Genomic DNA, 22,766 nt, shown 5'->3' with positions numbered 1-22,766 from the left:
CGGCAACTAGAGAAAGCCCGCACGCAGCAATGAAGACGCAATGCAGCCAAAAATAAATAAATTTATTTAAAAAAAAATGCATGTGTACCTGGCATTATATTTCTTTTGGCCAGTACCGCTGTGGATGCTGGGGGACCCAGGCCAGGGCTGTGAGCCAGACAGAGGCAATGTCAGCTCTGACACAGGAAGATGCCTCAGAGGTCAAGTGAAGGATACAGAGAAGGGGAAGAGTTTGAGGTAATGGTCCAGGTGGGAGAGAAGCAGGTCTGAGCTGGGACCGGGGACATAGGGATGGAGAGAAGGGACCACACGGAGAGAGGGGGCAGTGGGATAGGACTTGGGGATCAATGGGCCATGAGCGGTCCAACCTGGTACCTGGGAGGATGGTGGGTCCTGAGAACAAGATGCTGGGTTCAGTGGGGAGATGAGTGAGAAGGGCCTGGGGGAAACTGGGGGGCGAGGGGAGCAGCCCCAGAGAATATATCAAATGCCAAATTGGTTTTCATCCCAGGAGTGACAGGGGAGAAGCAAAGGTGTTAGCAATTAGATTTAATGAAAGAATTAAATGCTACCCACAGTGCCAGGCCCAAGCTGGTGCTGAGGTCGACGTTATTCATATCAGTTGCACTTATTGCTCAATGACTTTCCCCAAAGCTTCCCTTTTCCATCTTGCCCGTCCCTGTGATTATCACACCCATTTCCCTACAGGCGGCCGCACGTACACCCATTCCTCCAGCTCATGCCAGTCTGCCATTTCCCTACAGGCACCAGACCCTTTAACTACCTCTCTCCTCCTGACTAAAACGCCCAAGTTTAAAGACACCTCTTCAAATCTTCCTGGATCCCCCCCATAGCTTCCTGGACCCCCGTTTCTCATCACACGCTTCCTGCATTCCCGTTTATTTCTGTGTCTCTCTGTACACGTTAAATCTCATCAACAAGTCCTGAAATCCTCCCGGGTCCCGCTAGCTTCCCCGCTGCCCTCTCCCACGCCACCCCTTCTGCAGGAGCTAACTCCCCTCTGTGCATACACATGCTTCTCTTGGAAACGCAGGTGGAACCTAGGAGAGGTAAGGAGAGATTTAGAGAGTGTTAACGGAGACTTGGAAAATCAAGGGGAAAGACAGAGATACAGAGAAAAATATAGAGAAAGAGGCAGAGGGGTGGAGAGACACAAACAGAGACAGACACGGAGGCACCCTCCGCCATGGCCAGGGAGAGAGCTGGACACCGAGAGACTTGGAGAAGGGGGGCCAGGAGGGTCAAGAGTCCTGATATCCGGGCAGAGGTGGGTGGACACTCAAAGGACAGCAACAGGACTGTCCGATAGAGATAAAGGGAAGCTATTGATGCAGCTGGCCGTCCACCTGCCCGGAAGAGAGCTTGAGAAATGGAGCTGACAGGAGCATGGCACTGGGTGCTGGGGACAGACAAAGCCCGATTGTTCGAAGGCCCTTTCCCCACAGCGCCTGGGTCCACACCACAGCCTGGGGCAGGGGCGGGTACCAGCTTGGTGACACACGCTTTCTTGCTGGCTGGTTCTGCTGTGTCTCGCGAGGACACTGAGGTTCTCCAGCACCCACAGAGGGACTTACAGGCAGGTGCGTGAGTCACCCCAACCCCACTGAACCCGTGGGGCCTGGTTCCCAGTGCCCAAGGGTGCTGAACCCAAGAGTGACAGCCTGCAGGCCCCAGAACACGTGAGAGGTGGGAGTCCAGGAGGACAGGGGGTTCTGTGTGTTTGCCTGGGACGCAGGCATTTGGGTCCTCAGATCCTTTCTTTCTTTCTTTCTTTTTAAATTAATGAATTTATTTTTATTTATTTATGTTTTGGCTGCACTGGGTCTCTGTTACTGCCTGCGGGGTTTCTCTAGTTGCGGCGAGCGGGGGTTACTCTTCGTTGCGGTGCGCGGGCTTCTGACTGCGGTGGCTTCTCCTGTTGAGGAGCACGGGCTCTAGGCACGCGGGCTTCCGTAGTTGCAGCGCGCAGGCTCAGTAGTTGTGGCGCACGGGCTTAGTTGCTCCACGGAGTGTGGGATCTTCCCGGGCCAGGGATCGAATCCGTGTCCCCTGCATTGGCAGGCGGATTCTTAACCACTGCGCCACCACGGAAGCCCCTCAGATCCTTTCTTGCTCAAGGACCTAGAAGTCTAGGAACTGAGGAGAACAAGCTTCTGCCCTTCCTTCCTTTAGATCCAGGTGTGCAGACTCCCAGCTCCTTTCTCCTTGAAGGTCCGGAATACTCAGCCCCCAGCCCCCTCCTCCCTCAGACCCGGGAACCCGGGCCCCCAGTGCACTCAGGGACCTGCACTGCCCTCCCTGGAAGCCGGGGTCGGGGAGCCATCAGGCGGGGAGCTGTGGGAGGGTGGGAGGAATATGCGTGGGAGGCCTGGGTGAGGAGGAAAAGGGCGGGTCCCCCTCCTGCCTCGGGAACCCGGGGAGGCAGAGATTAAAAGGACACACCAGGAGCATCTGAGGACAGGACCAGTGTCTTCCGGGGGTGCCAGGGAGCTCAGGGTGTCTGTCTGCCAGGCCCTGGGCGCCACAGCCCCTACATCCTCTGCTTTCTGCCCTCCGTCTCTGACTCTCGAGGCGTCCTCTGTGTTTTCAGCATCACTTCTCTCTCCGCGGTTCCCTGCATTTCTGACTCTCTGTCTGTCTCCCTTTCTGTCTGCCTGTGACACGTACTGTCCCTGCCCCCAACCCAAGAGTCGACCCCCAGGCAGCCGGCCCCCAGCAGGTAAGATCACACCTCCCACCAGAACCTACAGGTGTGGGGTTGAGCAACAGGTAAGCACTGAGCCAAAGGGAGGAGGAGAAATCCCATAGAGGGAAGAACGTCAGGGGCCCTCCCTCCTCCTGTTACTAAGCAGGCAGACTGAAGCCGAGGATAGAAAAATAATGTGAGGTGCGCCGTGAGCAGCAGGTTCTGGGTCCTCTCTGGCGCCCGCCTCCGGGGGACCCTCAGATGGAAGACATGGGTCAGGGAGACAAGAAATCAAGAGGCTAAACAGGGAAGACAGAAGTCAAGGCTCAGGGGAGCAGGGCAGGCTGGGGAGGAAGGGGAAGAGGAGGCGGGTGGAGAGGGAGGAGGCGGGTGGAGAGGGAGGAGACTGGGCGAAGTCTGAGGCCGGGACTCATGGAGCACTTGGCTTCCCTTCTCAGGAATGGCCATGAAGACGCTGATTGTAACACTGATTCTGGTCGCTGCAGGTAGGCCAAAATGGGAGGGGCAGGGGGCTGTTTGGGCATGGGGTGGGGGTTGTTGATGGGGAAGAGATTGGAACTGGGATGGGGATACACATGAGGATGGAGGGGGGTGGGTTTCAAATGAGGAAGACACAGGGGTTAAATTAGGGACGAAGGATGCAGATGGGGAAGGGGTGGGAGGTGGCCGTGAAGATGGGGAAGGGTTTGAGGATGAGTTTGGCTTGGGAGATGGGGTTAGAGATGGGGAAACTGGCTGGAGGTGGGGTTAAAGACAAGAACGCTTAGGGATGGCTTTGGGGATGGGGATGGGGATTGAGATGAAGAAGGGGTGGGTTTGAGGAAGAGTTTGAGGATGGGGTTGGTTTGGGAGATGGGGTTAGAGATGGGGAAACTGGCTGGAGGTGGGGTTAAAGGTAAGAACGCTTAGGGGTGGCTTTGGGGATGGGGATGGGGATGGGGATTGAGATGAAGAAGTGTGGGTTTGAGGAAGAGTTTGAGGATGGGGTTGGTTTGGGGCAGGGGATGGAGAAGATCTTGATGATCAAGACAGCAATGGGGTTCACCTTGGGGGGAGGTACCTGATGTCTCCAGACCTTCTCTCTGACTCAGACCCTCCCTCCCTCAGCCCAGACAGAGGAACAGAATAAGGTGCTGCATGGTGGACCCTGTGAGCAGACGTCTCACCCCTACCAAGCTGCCCTTTACACCTCAGGCCACTTGCTCTGTGGGGGGGTCCTCATTCACCCACTGTGGGTCCTCACCGCTGCCCACTGCAAAAAACCGTGAGTCTCCACGCTGTGAATGAGGAGGGGTTGCAATTAGACCCTGCGGGCGTCTTGCGGACTTCACACATCCCCCTGTCCCATCGTGAGGCCATCTGATAACCAGGTTCAACTGGCCAGTATTTAATTGTTTACTAAATACACTGCGGGGATATCGCAGTGAAGAAAACTGCTGCTTTGATGAACTGACCTTCTACAGGGCCCTGTAGGGAGCGATGGAGTTAATTCTAAGCACTGGGGGGAGCCACGTAGAGTTTTAATCAGGGAAGCAGCATGATCTGATTTCCATTTTTAAAAAAACGCTGGAAAGTGAACTGGGCGGGGGATGAAGGGATGCATGTGGAGGCTGTCGCCATTGTCCTGAGATGGACCAGGATGGTGGCCCTGGGGATGGAGCGGAGTTGAAAACCCGGGGAGGGGTCCTGAGGCTGCGTCAGCAGGACTTGATGGTGTGGAATGGGAGAGAAAGAGAACAAGCAGGGCTTGTCCGGGGAAGGGACTAGAACAACCGGCTGTTTGGATGTGTCTTTCTCTGAGTCGGGGGAGAGGGAAAGAGGAGCAGTTTGGATATGGGTGGGGGAGCATCAGACATTTTGTTTTAGCCAAGGTGAGTCTCAGGTACCTGGCTGGTGTTCAGGAAGGATGCCAGGCTAGCTGCTGGCGCTCAGGGGAGAGGTCAGAGATGGAGGTAAACATTAAGGCTTGAAATACCACAAACAGGTGGTTATCTAAGGCTACGGGATGGGATGAGATCATCCAAAAAGTGGGCATAGATAGAGGACTGTACAGGACCCAGGACTAATCCTCAGGGCACTAATAACCACTAGTTTGATGAACAAGAACCACCATTTTTTTCCACGCTAACTATGGGCCACGTACCCAGGTAGGCAGTTTCTATACCTTTCCTGGAATCCCCCACAATAAGGGACTCTTGGCTTCTGAGGAAACTGAAGCTCAGAGAAGGAGCGAGTGTCACATCCCAGTGGGAGCCGGGAGAGACCCCAACAGGGGTCTCACCTTGCAGGGTCATGGACACAAGGACCCCCCCCCAGGGTGGTCTCCCCCAAGCGCTGGTAAACCTGGCATCACTCCCACCATCCTCATTCATTCATTCAGCGCACATTGGCCAACAGCACCCACTAAGGGCCAGATTTGAACTGGGAATTCAGCAAAGACTCAGACGGGGAGATACCCAGAGCCTCTGCCCTCGGGGACGCAGGAGCAGAAAGGTGCAGGAAGACAGTTCTAGAATCCTCGACAAACCATACAATTACAAATGACTCTAAGTCCAATGAAGGCGAATAAACAGGGATGGTTCCATGAGAGAAAAGAACAGAGGTACCTGCTTTCGATGGAAGAAGGCGTCCGGAAGGACTTTCTGATGAGATGAAATTCCAACTGAGGCATGGAAAATGAGAAAGGGGGCAGAGCAGCCAGGGCAGAGGAAACGCAAGGACCAAAGAAGTGGGAACAATGTGAAGAGTTCTAAGAAAAGAAAGTTACTGGTTCACTGAGGGTCAGAGGAGAGTGGGATAAGGCACTTGGGCTTTATTCTGAGGGTAATGGGGAGCTATGGAAAGTTTCTGAGCAAGGGAGTAATGCTTTGATCCATCTCACAAATATTTATTGAACACCTATCCTACGCCAGACACTGGTCTAGGCACCGAGGAGGATGTATCTGCCTAAAACAAAAATCCCACCTTGATATTCTAGAGCTGTGTCAACTAATGCAGTAGCCATTAGCGACATATGGCCAATTAAATTCACATTCATAAAAATGAAACGAATTTCCAAATCCACTAGCCACACTTCAAGGGCTCAGTAGCCACCTGTGGTCAGTGGTCACTGTTTCAAACAGTGCAGATAGAGAATATTTCCATCCTTACAGAAACTTCGATCGAATAGCACGGCTGTGGCAGAGGGAGACAGTAAAACAAGTACATATTTAACAATACATATATAGTGTGTCAGATGGTGATGTTAGGTTCTCTGGTGGAAAGGAAACCAGGAGAGGGAGCTAGGACTTGCCTGTTGGGGTGGATACTTGCATTTTAATTGGGTCTTCAGGGAAGGCCTCACTGAGAAGGTGACATTTGAAGGAGGTGAGGGAGTGAGGCATGCAGATATCTGGGGGAAAGAGTTGCTGGCAGAGAGAACAGCCAGTGCAAAGGCCCTGGGGTGAGAGGATGACTATTGTGTTCAAGGAAAGGCAGGGAAGCCGGTGTGGCTGGAACAGAAGGAGAAGGGGGAGACTGGGAGATAACTGACAAGTGATGGGGACGGATTGTGCAGAACCTTGTAGGCCACAGTGAGAACTTTGGCCTTTATTCTGAGCAAGATGGGAGTCTCAGGAGGGTTCTGAGCACAGGAGGGACAAAGCTGGCTTATATTGTTAAAATAGCTCTGGCTGCTTTGTGGAGGACAGACTATAGAGGAGCAAAGGTAGAAGCCAGGAGTCCAGTGAGACTGTAGTCCAGGTAAGAGATTATGGTGACTCAGACCAAGATGGCAGCAGTGGGAGAGGTGAGAAGTGGTCAGATTCTGGATATGCTTTGGAGAGACAAAAGGATTTCTGGACAGCTGGGAGGTGAGTCAAGAAATACAGAGTCAAGGATAGTCTCCGGGTTATTCTGGAAGGATGGAGCTGTCATTTACTGAGCTGGAAAGACTGTGAGGGGAGAAGACCGGATGGTTCATGGTGTACCAGGCTACCCCACCTCCCACCGTAACCCCCTCTGGAGTCTCAGCTGCAGCCCAAGGGCCCCAGGTGAGACCCAGCCCTTCTCTTTCCCAGGAATCTTCAGGTCTACCTGGGGAAGCACAACCTTCAGCAAAGGGAGAGTTTCCAGGAGGAGAGCTCTGTTGTCCGGACTGTGGTCCACCCTGGCTACAACGCCGCCATCCATGACCAGGACATCATGCTGTTGCGCCTGTCACGTCCAGCCAAATTCTCTGCACACATACAGCCCCTGTCCCTGGAAAGTGACTGCGCAGCCAACCACACCAGCTGCCACATCCTAGGCTGGGGCAAGACGGCAGATGGTCAGTAGGGGGAGAATGATGCAGTTGACCCATCATCAATGGGTGATGGGTCATGGGGAGGTGGGTTAACGGTGAGAATCAATGGGGTAGTGTATGAGTGGGTGAAAGTTCAATGGGGAGGGAGGGCAAATATGGGAGTTGGGCCAATGAGTGAACAGCCAATGGAGAAAGTAGACCAACAGGTGAATGGTATGGGGATGTGGGCCATAAGATGAAGGGTCAATGAGGAGGGAGGGTCACTGTGGAGACACTAATCAGGAAGGGGGCCAGTTGTCAAAAGGGACCAACCAGGATGCACTGATGATGAAAAAAGGATAAATGGAGGAGGAACTAATGGAAGAAGCAGGGGAGCCAGCTGAAAGATGTGAACTGAGAAAGCCAACAGTGTAGAGAAAGCTAATGGCGGAAGGGTCAATTGAGAAGAGTCAGTGGTCAAGAGGGGTCACTAGAAGAAGGACTAGAGGAGAAACAATAGATCAGCAGGAACCAGTGAGGGTAGGCCAGTGAGGGAAGGGCCATAAAGGAAAGGAGAACCAATGGGGGAGGCCATTTAGGAAAGAAGCAGTGAGGGAGTAGACCTTTGCATGAAGGGCCAATAGAAGGGAGAACCAACGGGGAAAGAAGGGACCAGTTAGGAAAGACCAAAAGTCAAGTGATGACCAATCAGGATGAGCCAATGGGCAAGAAGGGTCCAATGAAGGAGGATGGGCTATAACAGAGGAGGGACTAATAGAGGAAGAGGGTCTAGAGGTCAGCTGAACTACTGAAGAAGGTGGGACCAATGGAAACGAGACAAGTGAAGGCAGGAACTAAGAGAAGGAAAAACCAATAGGAAATGAGAACTGGTAGAGAAGGGGTAATTAGTGAGGAAGACAGGCCAATGTGAGGGAAGACTGATGGAAAGAGGGACCAATCAGGAGTCAGGCAATGGAAGTGAGTTTTGAGAGTGAGCGACAAATAGGAAAAAGGGAACCATTGGGAAATAGGGTCCAATAGGGGAGGGAGGATTTATAGGTGTTGGAGGATCGATGGGAAGGGTGGGTTGTGAAGTGATCCTGGCCCATCTCTCTTTGCAGGTGATTTCCCTAACATCATCCAGTGTGCATACCTCCACCTGGTGCCCCGTGAGGAGTGTGAGCGTGCCTACCCTGGCGAGATCACCCAGAACATGGTGTGTGCCGGGGATGAGAAGCTCGGGAAGGACTCCTGCCAGGTGAGGACGCCAGGACCCACCAGTTACATAGTCAAGGACAGAGATGGGCAGGAAGAGACAGATACACAGGCCAAACTAGAGCTTTACAGAGACAGGCTGGGTGAAAATCAGAGGCATGATAAGGGAGAGAGACTCAATTTGATACACAGAAACACCATCGGGGACAGGCAGAGATAAAAAGTCAGTCAGCAGAGACAGGAAATGCAGAGACAAGGATGGAGATGAAGAGATCAGGAACCACAGAGACACAGTAGGGAGGCAGATGGTGCCAGGAGGCTGTCCCTGCTCCAACAGAATCCCCACAACTTCTGCTTGGAAATAACCACACTGTGCAGAAGGGGGACCATAGCTGGGGAGAGACGGGGCTCCATCCCGACTCCCAAATGCTTGGAACTCGGGTTTCTGCCACCATCGTCCATTGGATTTCTCCTTTTGAGGCCAAAACTGAGCCCTGTGCGTTGAAGGATCTGCAGAGACCAGCCAAGTGGGAGAAAGAGACAAAGAGAGAGGAAAGTGGTACACAGTGAGTTGGATGCAAAGAAAGGGCGGCAGATGAGCCCCGTTTCTGAGACCATCTGTCCTCTCTTAGAGATCTCTGTGTTTCTGAGTCTCCCTCAGTCTCTTCTATTTCCCTATCTGTGACTTTGTGTCTGTCTGTCTGTCTCTCTCTGTATGTGTGTCTTTCTCTCCATCTCTGAGTGTCTTTCCCCCTCTCTACACGTCTCTGTGTCTCCTGTCCGGCTTTCCTTCTCTGCGAGCCTGTATCTGACTCTGTCCCTCTTTAACCACAGGGTGATTCTGGGGGTCCGTTGGTGTGTGGCGACCGTCTCCGAGGCCTTGTGTCATGGGGTAACGTCCCCTGCGGATCCAAGGAGAAGCCAGGCGTCTACACCGACGTCTGCAGATATGGCCACTGGATCCGAAAAACCATTCAGGCCAACTGATCCTGAGAGGTGACCTGCACTTCTTGACCTTCCCCCACCTGCCCAGACCCGACCCTTAATGCTTAATAAAAGCGATGACACCACAGCACAAGTCCTCCCTGATTTTGCTCCAGTCCCATCCTTGCATCACTAGGAGCGATGGGAACACCAGCTAAGGTCTCAACCCTGCCACGAAGAGATACAGGAAAATCCCTTCCAAGCACCTCTCCCTCCCCAGTTATTCCACGGGCTCGACTTCTTCCTACAGAGAAGTGGTCCCCAGTCTGGCCGAACCTGAGCTGGGCTCCCAGCTCCCCCACTTGCTTAGCCGTGCAACCGCGGGAGTGCCTTCCTTCAGTGCATAGATTTTCTCATCTCTAAAATAAGGATAATAATCGTATATCCCTCATAAGGCGGTGGCTACGTTGTTGGGGAGATTCAAGGCAGTAAACATGTGAAACACATACCGCAGTGCCTGGCACACCCGTGTGAACAATAAAGGGTGAATTTTATTATTAGTGGCACTTTCTGCTTTTATCCCACCTCTGCCTCTCTGAAGCCCAGATACCCTTAGTTCCCTTTTACAGCCCAACTTGCTTTTTCTCCTCCTTGGCAAGACATCCTTGTCTCCTCCACCTAACTAGCCCTGAGGGGTGGCTTTCTCCACTAAACTCCCTCTGTAGCAGCAAAAGCAGGGTGATGAGAGGGCTGGGAGGCCACTGTGTGTGGGTAAGAGTGATGGGAGGTAAAGAGAGCAGGGTCCACATCCCAAAAGACCACAGACCGCAGGTTGAGAGGCTAGGGCTTCTCCTGAGAGCAGTGGGGAGCCATGGAAGGGATGAGAGCAGAAGCAGCTCTGGGGCCATGTGCGGATGGACCAGAAAGAAGAGACCAGAGGCCAGGGGGGAGTAGAAGTGATGGTGCAGGGAGAGAAGATGAGGGCTGAGCAGGGGCTGGGGCTGGGACAGCTGGAAGGGAGGCTGAATATGAATTCGCCGTGTGGAGAAGTCTGGGTGGGTGGCACACTCGAGATGCTAATGACCGGTAGAAAAGTCTGGGAGTGTGAGAACATCTGCTGTGTTCCAGAGATGGCAAATCATCCCGGTTGGTGGGGGCTGGGGTTTGAGGCCAGAGAAATAGGTGACGTGGCTGGGAAAGTAGGTCACTGGAACATGGCGTTGGGCCCTGAGTACAAGGCAGAAGCACTTGACCTTGATCCTGAGGGCCTTGAGAAAAGGAAGGACAGGGTCAGATGTGGGTATTTGAAAGATCTCATTGCAGTCCATTTGAGGAGAGGGGGATGGGCAGGGAGGTGTAGAGACTGGAGGCCCTCCCCAAAATGGGGGGGGCAGACAGGCAGAACTGGGTGAGGACCCAGGCTTCTACATGCTTTCTGGGGTTCTTCCACCCACGTGCACCGCGCGTGATCCCACACTTATGCACGCACGCCTATTCCCAAGCCCCAGGTCTGTCCCTGTCCTCAGAGAGGCCTTCCTCTCTTGACCCACTGCACCATCTCCAAGAGAGACAAAACGCCATCTAAGCCAGGCATCCTCCCAGGAAGACGAATGGGACGGTAAGTGGCTCCCCAGAGAAAGCGAAAAGAGGGTCCAACATGGGAGCTGAAGTTTCGAGCAGAGAAATATTTAGGAACAGAGGGAGAGCCAGACACAACGGTCCATTTGTTTCACAAACATTTATCAACCTTATTTTTGCCCAGCATGGAGTAGAACGAAGCTGGAAATCGTTACACAGAGCGGCCACACCATAGGAGATATTCAAAGTCAGTCATGTGTCATTTTATGATAGAAGAGCTACGCGGTCCAAAGACAGAGGCAGTATATGAAAAGAGCAGGGTCTCTCGAGTCTAAAGGTCTTTCGATTTGAGAAAAAGCACACTTAGATGTCTCAAGAACCAAAGAAAGGTGAAATTTTATGAAGGTGAAATTTACCGAAGGTGAAATTTTTGCGATGGGAGGGAGTAATTGACTTTTTATGAGTACATGAAAATATTAAGTCACGTGATGGCCCGGGCCCACCTTGACCGACCCCTTTTAGAAGTTATGAAGAATAAACAGGGGCATGAAATTCACTGGGATCACCAGGAAGAAGCCAATCAATGAACGTCCAGACCCAAATCAACTTCCGTTAACTGAGAGGAAATCATCTTCCTTAATGGATACTAACAATAATAACAGACAGAGAGGTAACATGGTTTGCCCAAAGTCTCGAAGACAGTAGGTGGTCAAGTCAGAATTGAATGCCAGGGGGGCTGGTGCCAGAGTTTGGGGTCCTAACTGCTCTGCTAACATCTTCTTCCAATTCTGATAATGTTTTCAAAATGAGCATGGAAATGTTTGAAGGCCCGACCCTTAACATGAATATTGTTGGAAGCAGAATCTCTGCACGTTTGGTGTTGAAGGTGTTTGTATGTCTACTAGAATTTTATCTACTGTGGGGAGAGTCTTCTGACTTCAACTTGGAATGGGTCATTGCCCTGTGATTTTTAAGTTAGGGTCATCCCAACTTTATATTCAGTGTTGAGATACTTGAAAGAATGCAATGTTGATCATATTTTTTAAAATATTTATATATTTTAAAATATTTATATATATATTTATATTTTAAAAATATTTATATACACTTATTTATTTGGCTGTGCCAGGTCTTAGTTGCAGCACGCAGGATCTTAGTTACGGCACTCAGGATCTTAGTTGCGGCATGCGGGATCTTCGTTACAGCATGCAGGCTTTTGATTGCAGCATGTGGGATCTAGTTCACTGACCAGGGATCGAACCTGGGTCCCCTGCATTGGGAGTGCAGAGTCTTAACCACTGGACCACCAGCGAAGTCCCAGTTGATCATACTTATAAGTAAGATATACATAGATGTATAAATTTATTTACATGCTCTGGAAGGTTTGCCTAAAAACTGAAGGACTTCCAGAAGAGATGGAGTGTGTTGGTTTTTTTAGAAATGTAGTTTTTAAATGCTTGAAGATATTTAATTAACTTAGTTTGTAAATGGGACCCAACATTATTATAAAGACTTACCTCATTTGCTGTGCAAAAGTTTTTAAGTTTGATTAGGTCCCATTTGTTTATTTTTGTTTTTATTTCTCTTGCCTTGGGAAACTGAACTAAGAAAACATTGGGGGCTTCCCCGGTGGCTCAGTGGCTAAGAATCCGCCTGCCAGTGCAGGGGATACGGGTTTGAGGCCTGGTCTGGGAAGATCCCACATGCAGCGGAGCAACTAAGCCCATGTGACACAACTACTGAGCCTGTGCTCTGGAGCCCGCAAGCCACAACTACTGAGCCCGCGTGCCACAACTACTGAAACCCGCGTGCCTAGAGCCCATGCTCTGCAGCAAGAGAAGCCACCGCAATGAGAAGCCCGCGTACCGCAATGAAGAGTAGCCTCCGCTCGCCGAAACCAGAGAATGCCTGCGCGCAGCAACGAAGACTCAGTGCAGCCAAAAATAAATAATAAAGAAAATAAATAAATTACAAAAGACTCAGCCATATCCTTATAAAAAGAAAAAAAGAAAACACTGGTACGATTTGCTGTACAGCAGAAATTAACACAACTTTGTAAATCAACTATACTTCAATTAAAAAAATTAAAATGCAAAACGAAAACAAAAACCAACAACAAAATCCTTCCTGTAATCAAAACACATATTTGGAATAAAAAGGTTTGTAAGCTAAACTTAAAAGACTGTAGGCTTAAAAGAAGTAGGCTGCTGGATTTGTCACCTTCATGCATGAAATATTCATTGCAATCGCCAAAACAAACCCCAGAATTTTATGTTTTTAAGTTTTTTTCCCTATACACTGAAACGAGTCTCAGGGCTCTAAAACCTCCCATTCAACAGGCGCCGGATTACAGAAGTGAACAAGACAGCTTTGCTTTTGCCCTCAAGGAATGTGAGCTCTGCAAAGGCGCATCTCCAGGCATGTTTGTCTATTTCTCTTCACAGACAGGTCTGAGTCTGGCACACAGTAGATGCTCAGTAAATAGGTGTCAAAGGAGTCTTTGGCTCTTACATCCTAGCGGAGACAGAGACTTGGAGACACAGAGATGGATGCGTAGAGCTGGGGGCAGACAGAAAGAAGAGCTGGAATGCATAAGAGGTCAGAAGAGGCAGTCCTGGGTGGCCCAGGAACCGGGGAGGGAGGAGACACCTTTTGGGTTCCCTACCCAGTGCCCCATTTCCCAAGAGGCCGGGAGCCACCCACCCCCTAGCCTGGCCTCTTGGTCTCTTTCCCCATTGACAGGTGGCCCTGCCCAAATCTCACCCACGCCTGGCTGTGTCAGACAGGCTGTGTAAGGCACCTGCCGGGGGGCCTAGACTGGATCCCCGCCCCTTTCTGCCCGGTGGCCCTGGTCACAGGGTGAGGGGCAGAGAAGGGGTTGAGGGGGTGTCCATCAGCAAAGTGGCCAGAGTCTTCCTGGCCCAAACGGAGGGTGAGGGAGATAGAGGAACAGAAAGACGCAAAGATACACCTACTCAGAGCCAGTGACAAAGGGCGGGGAGGGGGGGGCGGGAGGAGAAGAAGAAGAAAGAAGAAGGAGAAGAGGAAAGAGAAGAAGATGATGCAGGGATAGAAACAGAGAATAGGGAGACAGAGAAGGGTAGTGTCACAGAGAAAAGAGAGATAACAGAAAAGATACAGGGGCTTCCCTGGTGGCGCAGGGGTTGAGAGTCCGCCTGCCGATGCAGGGGACATGGGTTCGTGCCCCGGTCCGGGAGGATCCCACGTGCCGCGGAGCGGCTGGACCCGTGAGCCATGGCCGCTGAGCATGTGTGTCCGGAGCCTGTGCTCCGCAACGGGAGAGGCCACAGCAGCGAGAGGCCCGCGTACCGCAAAAAAAAAAAAAGAAAGAAAAAAGAAAAGATACAGAGAGAGACCCAGGGGTGTGGAGAAAGAGATGAATTGAGAATCACAGCAACACATAAAGGGGCCTGAGGAAACTTTTGGGGTGATAACTCATTTTCTTGACTGGGGTGATGGTTGGAAGTGTGTGGGTCAAAACTCATCACACTGTACACATTAAATATGGTAGATTCATCGTGCCTCACTTTTACCACAATAAAGCTGTAAAAAAAAAAATACAGCAGAAAGAGACACTGGGTGGGCGCCTTATACGGAGAGAGACTCAGAAAGATTGCGAGGGAAGCGGAACACAGAGAGAAGGAAAGATGAGAAGGGGGGCGGAGGGAGGTAGAATGAGTGAAGGCACGGGGAAGACAGGAAAACACTTGCGCCAAGGGCGCTCCGGAGCTGGTGAGACGCCAGACCTCCGGAGACCCCTCCCCATCCCGGGGCCAGGGAGGTAGGGAGTGGCCTTCGGGACTGGGTAGGGGGTGCTCTGGGGGTGGAGATGGGGGGAGGCCGGAGGAGTGGTTGCTAAGGCCCGGCAGGGCGCCTCACGCCCCAGGGATCAGTGGGTCGTTATAACCCAGGCCGGGTGCCGGGAGCGGAGGCGTAGGCGGCTGCAGGACAGCGGCGGCGGCGCGGGAGCGGGTTCCCCCACCCGCTACCTGGGGGACGTGGCAGGTGAGGGCTGGGGAGGCGGGGCATAGGAAGGGAGAGATGTCTTTGCGTTGGCTCTGGTCTGGGATGCATCCCCCATCCTCTTTCCATCCTCTCTCGGAGACTGGAGGATGCTGGATGTTGATTCTTTTGAAGTCTATAAGCCCTGAGTCTCAACTCATCTCAGCGCTCTGGGTGGGCCATGTCCTCGTGGTCCGTCTCTGCTCTGAGAAACAGGGAAGGGAAGAAGGTGGGGGTGGGTAAGAGTTCCCAGAATCACCTGGGCCTCCCCACTCTCTTTTCCTCCCCGCCCCACCCCCGCCAGGTGCAATGACCTTGGCTACAGCTGGACCCCTGGGCGCGGATGGTCGGTGCACTGATCACAGCACTGATTCCGGGGGTGACAGGTACCCAGAATCCCAGTGCGTGCACGCAGGGTAACTGTGCGTCGTGGGGCTGTCGGTGACTCTCTATGTGGCACTGGGGGAACACATGTGACTGGTGATGGCTCCAAGGCTGGGTGAATGTGAGTCTGTCTTTACTTGTGATTGTGTGTGGCTGTATGACTGCTACCGTGTGTGTGTGTGTGTGTGTGTGTGTCGTGCCTTTTCCCATACTGAGTGACCGTCGGTGACAGGTGTGACTACCCTTTGAGGCTGTAGATGCGATTGTGTGACCGGGTGTTTGTGCATTTAGGATGGTGTGTGTGTCACTGTGAGTGTTGCCGTGTGTGGCTTTGTGTGTGTGTGCCTGCTGGTTTCTGTCCCTGTGTGACAGGACTGTGTGTGACAAAAGTGCTTGGCACCGTGAACATGTGTGGCTGGGTGCCCTCGGGTAGCCGTTTGTGACTGTGTGATCGTGGCTGGGTGCAGGATTTTGTGTGGCTCTCTGCAAACACGTGGCTGCTTGAGGGTCTATGTACGGGTGACTGTGTGTGACTGTGTGGCTGTAGGGGCTGTACGTGCGATGGTGCAGCGCTGTGTGTGTGTGTGGAGCGCCCATCCCTCCTGTGACAGACTGAGCGTGCAGAAGAGGCTGTCACCACGAGACAGTGGCTGTGTGAAGGTGGATGACGCTAGGCCACTTGCCCTGTGTCATGCTTGGTCCACTGCGTCTAACCTTGTCACATGCCACCACGCTGTGTGCAGAAGTGAGTGGCAGTCTCTACCCGTCTGCACACGAGGCATATATACACAGGTCACTAAAACACTGTGTGTGAGCGAGTGAGATCACGTAAGGCTGCCCCCGAATGTGTGTACCTGGGAAGCGTGTGTACCGCGAGGCAGAGCTGTGTGTGTAACTGTCCCTATGGAGACGACGCACGCCTCCCTGTGTAACTGTGCGTGTGCACGTCTGTGACAGCCGTTGTGTGCCTGTTTCTCGGGCTGTGTGCATGAATGAAGACAGCAGCAAGGGTTTCACTTGTCTGGGTCCTCAGCAAGGATATAAACAAGTGACCGCGTGAACAGACGATGGGGGAACCGGTGATGGGGTAGGGTATCTACGCCCCTATCTGCAGGTTTGTGTGAGGGAGAAGGGCAGGATAATTCAGGAGGCACATTTGTGTTCGAGAATTCGTAAAGTAGCTCTGCTCTCCACCCCCCACCCCACGGGAGCCCCACCCCCGTCTCAGCACTTTCCCTGGTTCTGCTCCTCCAACTCTGGCCCAGCCCACAAGCTCTGACTCTGCCGCTTTTCCCCATCCATACCCCAAGTCCAGACTCTATCTACAGTCAGGGATCCTTGAGCTGTGCCCCTCCCCCAAGAAAGGCCCAGCCTCTTTGGCTCTCCTCCTTTGGGCCAGGATCCACCTCCTGTCCTGACAACAGCTCCTAGAACCCAGCCCCTGCCTCTTCTCACAAAGCCAGGGCTCTTTATAGGATCGGCTCCTCCGCAGGACGCTGGCCTTGGCCCAAGTCGATTTCGAGCCCCTCCCACATCTCAGGCTCTGCCGACTCCAGCCCAGACCCCATTCGCTAAGGCTTGACGCCCCCCACCCTCACTTCTTAAAACCAGGTCCCGCCCCTACAGCCCTGCCCGCCCGCCCCCGCCCCCGCCCCGCCCCGCAACAAAAGCGCCCCTCGGGGGTCAGAATTCCTCGGGCTGGTCTCGCCTCTTGATTATAAGCCCCGCCCCCGAGTCCAAGCCCCGCTCCCGAGCTCTATTTCCGGCAACCCCCCACCCCTGTTTTCTGCCCCCAGAGCCTGTTCTCGCAAATGATGTTGCTTCCTGCGACAACTCCTCTGCCGTCGGGCCCTCTGGGAGCACCCAGGACCTCGGACCTGGGGCCGGGGAGAACACCCGGGCGTCTGACGGCACCAGCAGCCGCCTCGTGAATGGGACCGACTGCGAGAGGCCCAGCCAGCCGTGGCAGGGTGCGCTGTTGCTGGGACCCAACAAGCTGTACTGCGGGGCCGTGTTGGTGGACTCGCAGTGTCTGCTCACGGCTGCCCACTGCCGAAAGCAGTGAGTGGGGGCTCCGAGAGGAGGGCTAAGGGGGGAAGGTTGGATGGGTGATGGGGCATGGCGGTGGGGGGGATGGGGCATGGCGGTGGGGGGGGATGGGGCATGGCGGTGGGGGGGGATGGGACGGGGATGAGGAAGCAGGGGGAGGTAGAGCTGGGGAGGAGAGCTGGGGTGGGGATGGGGTTAGATTGGGGAGGAGGTTGTGGTACTGGCTGGGAGTTAGGGGTGAACTGGATTCGGGGCTAGGATTGCAAATGCTGGATGGTTAGGAATAGAGATGTGATTTGGTTTGGCTTTGGAATTGGAGGTGGGATGGGACAGGATGAGGATGGTACTGGATTAGAGACAGGAATGGGATTGGAGAGGGCTGAATTTGAAGTTGGGGATGCATATGTTGATGATTTGGAGGTGGGTAAAAGATTGGGGCTGGGGTTAGGGTGGGGTTTGGGGGTCGAGCATGAGTTGCATTTGGGTTTGGTCATATGCTGATGGTTTGGGATGAAGATAGAATTAGGTTTGGCTCTAGAATTAGAGGTGGATGGAGCAGAGATAAAAATGGAATGGGGATAGGGTGGGGCTTCGGAATAGATGTAGGATTGAAGATGGGGTTTGGATTAGAGTTATGGGTGGGGTTGGAGATGGTTGGCTTTGAGGTTGGGCATGGTTAGATAGAGCTGGGGTTGAGACTGCATATGTGGGTGGTTTCTGTGTGGGGAAAGGATTAGGGTTAGCGCTGGGGACTGGATGGAGATGGGTTTGGAGTTGTGACTGGGATGGGGATAGACATGGGGTTGAAGATAAAGATGGTGCCGGGGATGGATTTGTGGATAGGGGTGAGATTGGGGTTGCGAGCAGGTTTGGCATTGGGGTTGACATTGGATATGGGGGTAAGGACCAGAGTCGGTCGAGATTGGCACCATCTTCCTCAGAGTTTTCAGAATCCGTCTTGGCCACCATTCCCTGTCACCCGTCTATGAATCCAGGCAGCAGCTGTTTCAGGGGATCAAATCCATCCCCCACCCTGGCTCTTCCCACCCCGGCCACTCCAATGACCTGACGCTCGTCAAACTGAACAAAAGAATCTGTGAGGCTCAACACGTCAGGCCATCAACGCCTCCCATTGTCCATCCGCTGGGACCAGCTGCTTGGCGTCTGGCTGGGAAACGACCAGCAGTCCCCAGGGGGAGTGTCCAGGTCTCTTCCGCTGCCCACCTGTGTCTGCCTTCTCCTCCTCTCTGTCTCTGAGCACTCTGCCCCTTCCCATCGTCCTCCACCACTCACTGTGGCCCTTCCCCAAAGTCCTCCAGTGCTTGGACATCACCGTGCTAAGTGAGGACAGGTGCAAGACGGCCTATCCAAATCAGACAGATGACACCATGTTCTGTGCTGGTGACCAGGCCGGCAGAGACTCCTGCAAGGTAAGGCTAGAGACTTCTCCATTCATTCAGCAGACACACACTGAGACCAGCCATGTCACCTGGAGCCTTGCTATGTGCTGGGGACCCTGCGATGATCAGATCGGTGCTCACAGAGCTCATTCTGGAGCAGTGCTGTCCAGTAAAAATATAATGTGAGCCTTACGAGTAATTTTATTTGTTTTTTGTGGGTCCCCCCCCCCCACTGTGGGGCATGTGGGATCTTAGTTCCATGACCAGGGATCGAACTTGTGCCCCCTGCTGTGGAAGCACGGAGTCCTAACCACTGGACCGCCAGGGAAGTCCTTACATGTAATTTTAAACATTCCAGTAGCTACATGTAAAAAAAGTAAAAAACAGCTGAAATTGACTATTGTAATAATATACCCTATTTAATCCCATGTATCCCAAGTACCATCACTTCAAAAGGTAATCAATATAAAAGAATTATGAATGGAGTGTTTTACATTCTTTTATTCTCATAGTAAGTCTTTGAAAGCCAGTGTGTATTTTTTTGTTTGTTTTTTCTTTTTTTTCTATTTTTTCCTTGTTTGTTTGTTTTTGGTTTGTTCGTGCCAATGACTATTTTTACACTGACAGCATATCTCAACCTGGACTAGCCATGTTTCAGTGCTCAAGGGCCCCACGTAGCTAATGGCCACTGCATTGGACAGCACAGGTCTCAAGGGAGAGATCAAGGCTGTGTTGTATAGAAGGGCAGGATGTGCCCTGAATAGAGATATCACATCTAAGGGCCACCCTTCATACAATATACATCGCAGTTTTGTCTTAGTTATTTGGGCACATTTCAGGCAGATGCAGTCTGAAGTGTCTCATTCCCATAAAATCTGTGGTGTGAAAGCTTTCTGACAAATGCTAGTAAAATGTCTTAAGGAAGGAAAACAGAAACCCATGGTCAGTATTTTTAAACGAAAATATTTAATAGAGAGGATGGATCACAAAGGTGTTGGAATAGCAAAAAGGTTAAAAAAAATCCTATGGTCAGGAAACTGCATAAACAGGGTAATTTCAGAGAGTGGTAAGGGCTGTGCAGGAAATAAAACATAGTTTTATGAAAGCAAGTGATGGGGCAGTATTTGGAAGGGTGATTGGGAAGGCCTCAAAGAGGTGGCATCGGAGCAGAGATTGAATGACACAAAGGAGCAGCCTTGCAAAGGTTAAGGGCAAGAAAAGCATGTGCAAAGGCCCTGAGGCAGGGAGGAGTTCGGCTGATTCAAAGAATAAAAAAAGAGCCAGCGTGTTTGGGGGACAGGGGTCGAGGCTGGAGAGATGAGTGGGACCCAATGTCCAGCAAATATTTCTTCATCCCCAGTACAGACCTTCTTTGTATTCTCACGGGAGCTTTATTTGTTGAGGATGACAGAAATTAAACTGTTACAGCTCAGGACGCTTCCCTGTATTCAGGTCCCGGAAGGGTCTAGAGGAATGTAAATTAACAAGCTCTCTGCTGGCAGGATGTATGTTTCAGTAATCTTGGTGTTTAGTAAGCTGTGGGCTCAGACAGCACTCCAGTCCCATTCTGATGGCTGGGAAAATCTCCCCACCCACCCCACTCACCCCCGCAAATCTCACAAATGTGACAGTTGCAGCAACTCCCCAGATCTCCCAATTTAATCTGTGTCCCCACTTAACATTGGAAGCACCCACATCCGGAGAGAGGGATGGGTGGAGGGGTTTTTATCGGAAGAAGGCAAATCTGATTTGGATGTCAGCATTTTAAACCACTAGCCTTTCTGTAGCCAAGGGTAGCACCTTGCTTTTCTTTCCCTAGACCTCCAGTGGCTTTTTCATACCAGAGTGTGGTCTGGGTGTGGCCGCTAAGAGCAAGAAATAATAACAATAATACTAATACTATAACACCAATAGCAGTTAGCTAATTGCCACTCTTTTTTTTAAAATTTTATTTATTTAAAAAAATTTTTTTTTAATTTTTGGTTGTGTTGGGTCTTCGTTTCTGTGCAAGGGCTTTCTCTAGTTGCGGCAAGCGGGGGCCACTCTTCACCGCGGTGCGCGGGCCTCTCACTATCGCGGGCTCTCTTGTTGTGGAGCACAGGCTCCAGAGGTGCAGGCTCGGTAGCTGTGGCTCACGGGCCCCGTTGCTCCGCAGCATGTGGGATCTTCCCAGACCGGGGCTCGAACCCGTGCCCCCTGCATCGGCAGGCGGATTCTCAACCACTGCACCACCAGGGAAGCCCCCAGACACTCTTTTAAGTGTTTCCGATGCATCAGCTCGATTTACTCATTTAACCTTTATTATTAACGCTATTTTACAGACGAGTAGCCAAGGCTCAGAGCAGTTAACTACCTTCCGAGCAAAAGAAACTGCAGGGATGTGGAACGAGGGCGAACAAAACATGATGAGAGAAAGGTTGAAATTTAGCGATCGGGGCAGCTAAGCTTTTTTTGCCTGGGGAAGAGTGTCTGCATTATAATGGGGAAAGAAGCCAGGTTGTAGGTATTTTGCGTAAACATAAATAAGAAATGACAGTAAAGAGTGCTGAATATTATTACAGAAGGGTAATTACAGGGAGCTATGGGGAATTAAGCACAGGCAACCTAAATTAGTCCAAGGGAGTGATTCTCAACCCCAGGGTAATTCTGACCCCCCAGGGCATGCATGGCAATGCCTGGAGATGTTTTTCGTCATCGTGACCGCTGTCTGGTGGGGAGGGAGGGGTTTCCTAGCCTGGAGTGGGTAGGGGGATGCTGCTGAATGCCTTACAAAGCACAGGACACCCTCCCACAGCAAAGAATCATCTGGTCCCAACGCCGGCGGCGCCCAGGTTGAGAACCCCTCACCCAGGGGCTGAGAACTGCCTCTCTGCAAAAGTGAGGTATACGTGCAAGGCGGATTGGTGTCAAGGACGGGTGAAGAGTGAGGAAGGGAAAGGAAGGGGTGTCCAGTAGGAGAAACACAATATTCAAAGGTTGGAGGGGAGAGTGAGAGAGAGAAGGAAGCACAGAGACACACAATGAGGAAGACAGACGGAAAAGAGGTTGGGGGCTGGGTAGACAGGGACAGAGGGGGTTTCCAAAGGGTGAACGTGGGGTGAGATATTAATATTCTCTCTCTGTGTCTCTTTTTACATGTGTCTCCCTCGCTGTCATTGTCTGTGTCTCTATTCTTGCTGCCCTGGTCCTTCTTCATCTCTATGACTCCCTCCCTCACCTCCCCACATCGCCGCCTCTCTGTGCCCCTCTCTCTCCTCCACAGGGTGATTCCGGAGGCCCCGTGGTCTGCAGTGGTTCCCTCCAGGTCCTTGTGTCCTGGGGAGACTTTCCCTGCGCCCAGCCCAGCAGACCCGGCGTCTGCACCAACCTCTGCCGGTTCTCCAAGTGGATCCACGACACTATCCGGTCTAATGCATGAGTCGTCCTAGGACCCGGCTTTCTGGCCTCCCTCGCCCCCTGCAGGGACCCCGACACTCCTTCCAGACACCACCTCCTTCCCCAAAATGTTGAGGTGGTTCATCTCTCCAGTGCCCCGCCCCCAGTCTCCTGGAATCGAGGTCCCCCTTCCTGGACAGTGGATGGACAGGTCCTTCTGGTCAGATCCTGAAGAGAGTTCCCATAATGACCGGGGCGAGAGTTGCACTGCACCTCTGTCTCCCCAGTGCTTCCTTCCTCAGGTCCAGAGTCCACCTTCTCTTCAGCTGTGACCCAAATCTGGTCCCAGAAATAAAACGTCTGAGAAGTGGGCTCCGTGTGTGGTCTCTTCCTTGAACGGCCGGGCAGCCAGGGACAAGTCCCTCACCCCTCGGCACCGCTGCGTTCACTCTATTAGGTTATTTCACTTGCAGCAAACAGATTCACTCGATCTGCTTTTCATTTTATTCATAAATATTGGTTGACTGCCAGGAATGTGTCCAGATGCCGGGGATATTGAAACGGGCAAAACAGAGGAAAATTCCTGCTGCGTGAAGCTCCCCCTGTAGTAGGGGAAGACAGACAATAAAAAAATAGACAGGGCCTCCCTGGTGGCGCAGTGGTTGAGAGTCCGCCTGCTGATGCAGGGGACGCGGGTTCGTGCCCTGGTCCGGGAAGATCCCACATGCCGCGGAGCGGCTGGGCCCGTGAGCCATGGCCGCTGAGCCTGCGCGTCCGGAGCCTGTGCTCCGCAACGGCAGAGGCCACAGCAGTGAGAGGCCCGCATACC

At 52.4% G+C, this 22,766-nt stretch overlaps 2 protein-coding genes and 1 non-coding gene across 8 annotated transcripts; 2 read left to right on the top strand and 1 right to left on the bottom strand.

The window, feature by feature from the left end:
- Nucleotides 1-1,661: 1,661 nt before the first annotated feature.
- LOC113605661 (kallikrein-6-like) lies at nucleotides 1,662-9,688 on the top strand. Of its 6 annotated transcripts, none has more exons than XM_027079183.1 (6): nucleotides 1,662-1,707; nucleotides 3,166-3,213; nucleotides 3,836-3,992; nucleotides 6,787-7,034; nucleotides 8,111-8,247; nucleotides 9,039-9,688. In XM_027079183.1, the coding sequence occupies exons 2-6, from the start codon at nucleotides 3,168-3,170 to the stop codon at nucleotides 9,189-9,191; spliced, it is 741 nt and encodes a 246-aa protein (XP_026934984.1). In that variant the 5' UTR covers nucleotides 1,662-1,707; nucleotides 3,166-3,167; the 3' UTR covers nucleotides 9,192-9,688. The 6 variants fall into 6 exon arrangements, with proteins under 6 accessions (XP_026934984.1, XP_026934982.1, XP_026934983.1 ...); XM_027079181.1 differs by lacking the exon at nucleotides 1,662-1,707 and adding an exon at nucleotides 2,482-2,740; XM_027079182.1 differs by lacking the exon at nucleotides 1,662-1,707 and adding an exon at nucleotides 2,851-2,908.
- A 2,258-nt stretch (nucleotides 9,689-11,946) lies between these two features.
- Nucleotides 11,947-12,019, bottom strand: TRNAG-CCC (transfer RNA glycine (anticodon CCC)). Its single transcript has one exon. It is a non-coding gene; the product is annotated as a tRNA-Gly (tRNA).
- Nucleotides 12,020-13,153: 1,134 nt separating this feature from the next.
- Nucleotides 13,154-22,308, top strand: KLK5 (kallikrein related peptidase 5). The gene is given in 5 exon segments (XM_027079133.1): nucleotides 13,154-13,304; nucleotides 16,910-17,174; nucleotides 18,104-18,282; nucleotides 18,285-18,592; nucleotides 21,825-22,308. Coding segments are annotated over 5 exon segments (957 nt in total). The 5' UTR covers nucleotides 13,154-13,255; the 3' UTR covers nucleotides 21,981-22,308.
- Nucleotides 22,309-22,766: the final 458 nt, after the last annotated feature.

This window comes from Aethalodelphis obliquidens, unplaced genomic scaffold, assembly GCF_003676395.1.
Source record: "Aethalodelphis obliquidens isolate GAN/ISIS:26980383/991018 unplaced genomic scaffold, ASM367639v1 scaffold43, whole genome shotgun sequence".
Lineage (NCBI taxonomy): Eukaryota > Metazoa > Chordata > Mammalia > Artiodactyla > Delphinidae > Aethalodelphis > Aethalodelphis obliquidens.
The sequence above is the reverse complement of the archived record's forward strand: the minus strand, read 5'-3'. Positions and strand labels throughout refer to the sequence as shown.